At 47.4% G+C, this 6330-nt stretch overlaps 1 protein-coding gene across 1 annotated transcript in view; it reads right to left on the bottom strand.

The window, feature by feature from the left end:
- Window positions 1-5501: 5501 nt before the first annotated feature.
- Window positions 5502-6330, bottom strand: part of PRDM8 (PR/SET domain 8) — a 6093-nt gene continuing 5264 nt past the window's right edge. The window contains exon 5 of the mRNA XM_011360638.2: window positions 5502-6328. Coding sequence (XP_011358940.1) covers window positions 5705-6328 — 624 coding nt within the window. The 3' untranslated portion in view covers window positions 5502-5704. The remainder of the gene's footprint in view (window positions 6329-6330) is intronic.

Raw genomic sequence — 6330 nt, 5'->3', positions numbered from 1 at the left:
AAATCAGCTGTTACTCTCATTGCTTAAAAATGAACAAAGAACATTAAATAAAGTGAAGGCCACAAAAGATTTCTTATAGCCATACTAGAGATGGTCAGCCATCCTGACCATCTGAGGAAGATAAGTTGTGGCTAAAAGGTTATCGCTTTCACCAGCAGGGAAGTCAAGCATGTATAATAGTATGAAAAGCTTCTACATGAATGATTTTATTTGCTTTGCGAAACGCAGTTGTGTGGTAAGTCCATGGATGGTATTATTCACAAGTTCAAGTAAAGTAAACTGAGACACACAGAAGGAACGTTCACAAAATTTGGAGCAGGCCTTCTGACTTAGGAGTCGCTATTCTTTCCATTTCACTCTGTTAAAGCTCATCTTCCTGTTCCAAGGTGACAGCCATACTAATCACATGATCCTAAAACACTATGTAGCAGGACACTTGGTAGACATTCTCTTGGATGTTATTATGAGAATTAAACCAAGTCAGCATATGAAAAGTAGTTAGAATAGTGCTTGCCAGTTGTGTGCCTATGTGTGTGTATACTAAAAATAGACATGTACACTTGCATATATAAATATATATGTGTGTATATAACATACACATATATATGTGGATATATGCCATGCGTACAAATATGTATATATATATATTCCAGTACACACATACACAGATACACATGCACACACAATTTGAAAAGGGATAAGGAAATAATAATTACCATAACCAGGTTAGTTATTCAAGTAGGACACCTTACTATATACCTCTACCCCTAGAGATTAAAAAAGAGAAAAAATTTAAAAGAACTTTTTCTTCAGCTTCTTCATCTACTAGTTTTGGAGAAAGACATGCTTCTAAAAAGTTTTAAGTCTCAATTTAAAGTAAAAAGAACCAAGATTACCTTAGAAATACGATCTGTGAATCAAAGAGGCCAAGAGCCATCCCTTCTCCCCACCAGTAAGACATGTTTCTGCCTCAACATTCTAGGCCTCATGGCCCACCTGTCAACCAAAATGCACTTGGAAGAGAAAAAGGAAGTGTCCCGACTTCTGGCTCCATTCCCAGGGTAGCTTCTAGACAGGCACACTTTCAGGGGAAGACAATGACATTTCCAAGGAAGGCCAAAACATATCAGTTCAAAAGCCAATTCCTAGGAGGAACTGTTCAGGAGGTGGTGTGTGTGTGTGTGTGCGCGCGCGCGCGCGTGTGGCGGGGGGTAGGGAGGGGAGGAAGGGACTGGAGACTGGCACTTGCCCATCTCTTTGAATTCGGATGGAAGGTGGGATTGTTCTCAATGCCCAATAATTGACAGTGCAGTTTCCTGTTGGGCTGGTGCGACCACCGTAGGAGTTGCCTGGATTGGTGAGAATCATCAAGGAAGTTTCCTCATCAAACTCCAGGAATGATCTCAAATCTCCAGAAGTGCTTAAGAGATGGAAAAGAGCATGGAGGTGAGGAAGGATTGAGGGAAGGGGAACCGGAAGATACCATAGAATAAGCCGAATTGATTCCAGAACATGGGGTTGGGCAACGGGAGAAAATAGAAGATCTAAAACCTCGGGTGGGATCCCTGCTCCGGGTGTGTGCTCCGCGCTGGGTTGGTTCGCGGTGGTCCGCTTACCCGCGGTGCTTCAATTCGAGCTCCAGCGCTGAAGGCTGCGGCTGGAAGCCGGCGTCTGCGTCTCGCAAGCGCACGGGCCCTGAGCCCTGCAGACCAGCACGGACTCTTCCACCTGAACCAGCAGCACGGTCCTGTGGGCGAAGGGGAGTCGGGCGGATAGTGGTTGAAGAATGATACGGAAAGCCCCTGATCCACAAGGCGAGGCCGTTCTGAGGCTCGAGCCCTTGGAATCCATCCCAGGTGGGGAGGAGCACGTGCTTTCTGGCCGATTTTCTAGATATAAGTGGTTCTGGGTGTTCGAGGTTTCCCGGCTCCGGGTCACGCTCACTGGACAGGACGCCTAGAAGATAAGCTGCGGGGAGGGGAAATTTAATAGCGGACAGGAAGCGGGCGGTGCTTGGCGGTTCAGAAACGGGGGTGGGAGGGGAGAAACGCAAACCCCGGCTAGACACTTGTCCCCAAACTCCACCCGCACTCTGCCCACCGCAACGCCCGACGCCGGCCACACAACTATGCTTGCAACTAGCCCGCACATGGCTGAGACTGCAACGCGCGGGACTCCGGGCCTCAGAGGGCCGCAGAGCCTACGAGTGGGCCCGGGACCGTGGGAATTTTCCCCAGGTGCGTCCAGTTTCGGTCTCGGTTCTGTAGTGCCTGCCAACTGGTGCAGAGATGTGCGGCCGTTTCTTCCGGCGCCTTCTGGTTCCCGCACGCCAATGGGCGTATGCTATACTCTGCAAGCACATCCTGGGAAATACAGACGTCTCTCCCCTCTTCTCCCTCCCGCCAGCCCAGCTCACAAACCGCAAATGAGGAGAAGGATTTGGAATCTGCTCTGAGAGCACGCTTGGAGATCGCGGGCGCTAGGCGCCGGGCCAGTCCCAGGCATTCTACCCCTGACTGGGACTCAACAAATGCTGGTGCAACAGCCGGTTGGTTTTCCCTTTCTCTAGTCATTCGGACCTACGGTCCCGGCACTGGGAGCTCAGGCCACCTGCCTGGACTTCACAGGACTTGCGCAGCTCCAAGCTTGCATGACCTTGTGACCTTGTTTCTTCCGCAGCCACGTGCAGGCATTTATGCCCAGTGCCTCAACCAGTGACCTCAGCTTGCTCGGTAGGTGGGAGGGGTTATGGAGTCTCAGGAGTCACCTGAGAAAATTCAGACACGGAGAGGGTTAAGATACATCTGAAAGCTTGAAAATTCAGGTTTGAAATAAAACATTTCTCAGTTTGCTTTGGCTGAGGGCAAAACTAGCTCTGGGCGCCCTTCCTCTACTACTTCCCGCCAAAAAGGTCTGTGGGCAGATTGATCAGCATAGCTGCCCACCCCTAAAGTGTCTGCCACCAACGCACCTATCTGGATCGCCTGGGCAGTAGCTCAGCCAAGGCTCGGCTTTCTTCCTGATCGTGAGATTAAGTTAATGACTATACGAAAGAAAACACACGGGGGAAGCTCAGGGAGTGTCTACATGAATCCTTCAGAAAATGAGATTCCAGACTATGAGGAAGCCCTTTTCAAAAAGCAGTATTTGCTTACCTTTCCCTAGACCTAAGTTCATCTCTGAATCCCCAACAAGTATATGAAGACATCATAGTGAAAAGAGATTCTGGAAGGACAGAAATAAAGGGGCATTCAACTTTTTTTTGTTTGTTTTTCGGTTACACCCCAGACAACCTGGGTTTGTTGTTTGTTTTTTAGAAACCTTTGCTCCAGGGATCCACTAGTGTCCCAGGTATGGACAATTTAGTTGGCCTCCTAAGTATGGTGATTTAAGGATCTTTTGAGGCCCATCTTCCATTTGCCCCCTATCTTTCTCACTTCTTGCCATCAACTTTGTTTCTCAGCCAGTCTTCGACTTTTCTCTAGAAAATCCCCTTTAGACTTATTTGGACCCGGATTAACCCATTAGAAAAATCAATTCTACAGTGCTACAAGTGCTTTAAAAGTAGCAGAACCTGCCTCATTGTACAGATGAGAAAAACAGGTAAATCAAATAATACCAATAATAAAGCAAGGTTATATTAGTCATGAATAGCAGACAGAATTAGAACTGGAATTTTGGATTGTTCTCATCACACTTTCCTGGGGATTAGTGTTTCAGATCATCCAACTGTTGCCTAGCAGGCCCCCTGACTCCCCCAAAAAAATGTAACACAGAAAGTACTTGATCTTAAGAAAGTCAGTCTGTGTTTTCACCAACCTGAGTCACACCATGGTTACATCTCTTTGCCCTGTCCCTGGTCTTTACCCGCTCCCTGTCCTAATCGTAACTAGTTTTGTAATTACCTTAAGGTAATGAAACTTTTTAAATCTTTTTAGGAAAAAACTTTTTCCTCAAAGCCTGCAATGAGAACTTATGCAAGTTTACCATTTCAGACCTTTTTATAAGTGTCCTCCTTCTGACAGGGGAGGGATGGCAAAATGTGAAGGAAATGTAGGGGAAATTGAGAAAGATCACCTCCTGTGTGGATAAACCCCTGTCGTGTCTGTAACTAGATCACCCATAGAGTGACTCCGAAGATGATCATGGATTAAGTACACGCCATCCGAAGACCTTTGCATCTAATGGTTGCTGGATATACCACACACACTTTCATGTGTACACTCTATTTAACTAAGATTTGTTGTCAGTATGTGAAGAGTACAGAGGGACTTTTTATAAGAGGAAGGGGAGGCAGAAGAGGAAAGTTATTAGGTTCTTCTGTATTGTAATGCTCTAGGACTAGTGTTTTCCAGAGGCTGTGCAGCTGCTCAAGTCTTTAGTAGGAATGCTGGGGCCTGCAATACAGACTACTGTGGTCATTTCACTTTAGTTTCTAAAGAAACTCTCCATTCGGTCTCTTAATGGGTGACGACAGAATGATGACAGGTTCTGGAGGACAAAATACTCTTCCACTTAGGCATTACCTTAAGTGGGCTTTTCATCTGGTCTCCCTTATCCAGACCTAAAAATCGTCTCTGGCCACTTGCGAAGATGCTAATTATCCTGCTGCTGAAAAGAATGCCGACATCCCAGTGAAGGTTAGCTTCATGGCAGGCATCTTTGTTTAAGTGATTTTTCCTTTGATCAAGACACCCAACGCTTTCCAACTAAAGATTTTTCAAACAATCAAACCTTGTCTTCTCGCTTTTAGGCTCGAAATTGGCTTAGAGTAAATAAATGCAAGTGGGACAGGGTTTATCATCCCTCTCCTGCTATCTCTTCATCTATCAATGAAGATAGATGGTACTACTCAAAATAGCCCTTGACTCCAAAAGAATATTTGAAAACACTTTCCAAATGATTGCTTTGAAGAAAATAGTCATTTATTGTCAAAGCATCCAACATACCCGGATAATCTATAAAGTTTAATAAATCTTTTCAGGGATAAAAGGAACACATAACTATTCAGACTCAATTTCACTGGCACAAAATTACACTTTGTAGTAAAAGGAAATACATATTTACATAATGATGACATTCTTCATTGAAGTCCATAATCATTTCATGATACATGCACTTCCCCCTGGAAACTTAAATTGAATGGTGACCCCTTTTTATTCGTTTTGTTTATTTTTGTAAGAACACAATCATCAAGAAATGCAGAAAGCATCTCACCCTCCTTTTACTTTATATCTAAAATAAATTTTGCCCTTACATATAATTATTACATCTAAACTGTAAGTGCTTAATAATTTAAGTAGAAACGTATGACAAATGCATCAATATGTTGCAATATATGACATTTAAAAAAATGTACCTATGTTTTTTGGGAAAGTGAAAATGCGTGCATTCAAAAGAAAATCCCTTAAACCCACCCAATCAAAAATCCACCATCCGGTCTCGTGTGTGTGTGTGTGTGTGTGTGTGTGTGTGTGTGTGTGTGTGTATGTGCGCGCGTGTGTTGCGTGTGTTCGTGTGTAGTGTTGGTCTCTGGTAAACATTTGAATGAGAAGCGGGGGAAGATGTGTGTGAGAGTGTGTGTGACGTTCTCTGGGTGCAATGTTTTAGGTCACGAGGAGGTGGCGGATGTCCTCGCGTGTTTGTTCCTACAGGTAGCTTGACAGTGCGTGTGCGCGCGTGGAAAGCTGGGGTCCTTTCCGTGTCAATTATGCGAGGTCATGTGCCTGGAGAGGTGGTGGCGCTCCCTGAAGGACTCGTTGCAAATGGGGCACTTGAGTTTCTCCTCCCGCCGCCGCTTCACCAAGGGCTCCATGGCGTACTCCTTTTTGTGATGCGACCTCATGTGGTACACCAGGTCGGAGGTCATGCGGAAAGAGGCATTGCACTTGGCGCACCAGTTCTGCGCGGGCAGACACAGCGAGGTGAAGGAGGGTGGCAGCAGCGTGAGCGCCGAGGGCAGCTGCAGCTGCAGGGGCCCCGCGGCCGCGGCCGCGGCCGCCGCTGCCGCTGCGGAGCTCTTGGGCCAGAAAGCGGTGGCGTAGAGGAAGGGGCTCTGTTTGGGCAGGCCGCCGCCGCCGCTGGGCAGGGCCCCGCAACTTCCGTTCAGGTCGGCGGCTCCCTGGAGCTTCACGGCCAGAGGGTCAGTGGCGGCGGGGTAGAGTCTGGTGGGGCCCACGCCGTCGCCGGGGTGGCACGGCTCGAGCGCGCTTAGCTTCTGGCCCAGCACCAGCGGGGGCAGCTGCGAGAAGGAGCGCGCCGGCTGCGAGAAGGCGCTTTTGCGTTCGTCCGACGCGGCGCCCTGGCCGCCGCCCGCACCGCCCACGGCCC

The sequence above is a fragment of the Pteropus vampyrus genome, unplaced genomic scaffold (assembly GCF_000151845.1).
Source record: "Pteropus vampyrus isolate Shadow unplaced genomic scaffold, Pvam_2.0 Scaffold56, whole genome shotgun sequence".
Taxonomy (NCBI): Eukaryota; Metazoa; Chordata; class Mammalia; order Chiroptera; family Pteropodidae; genus Pteropus; species Pteropus vampyrus.
This window is presented reverse-complemented; position numbering and strand designations above follow the sequence as displayed.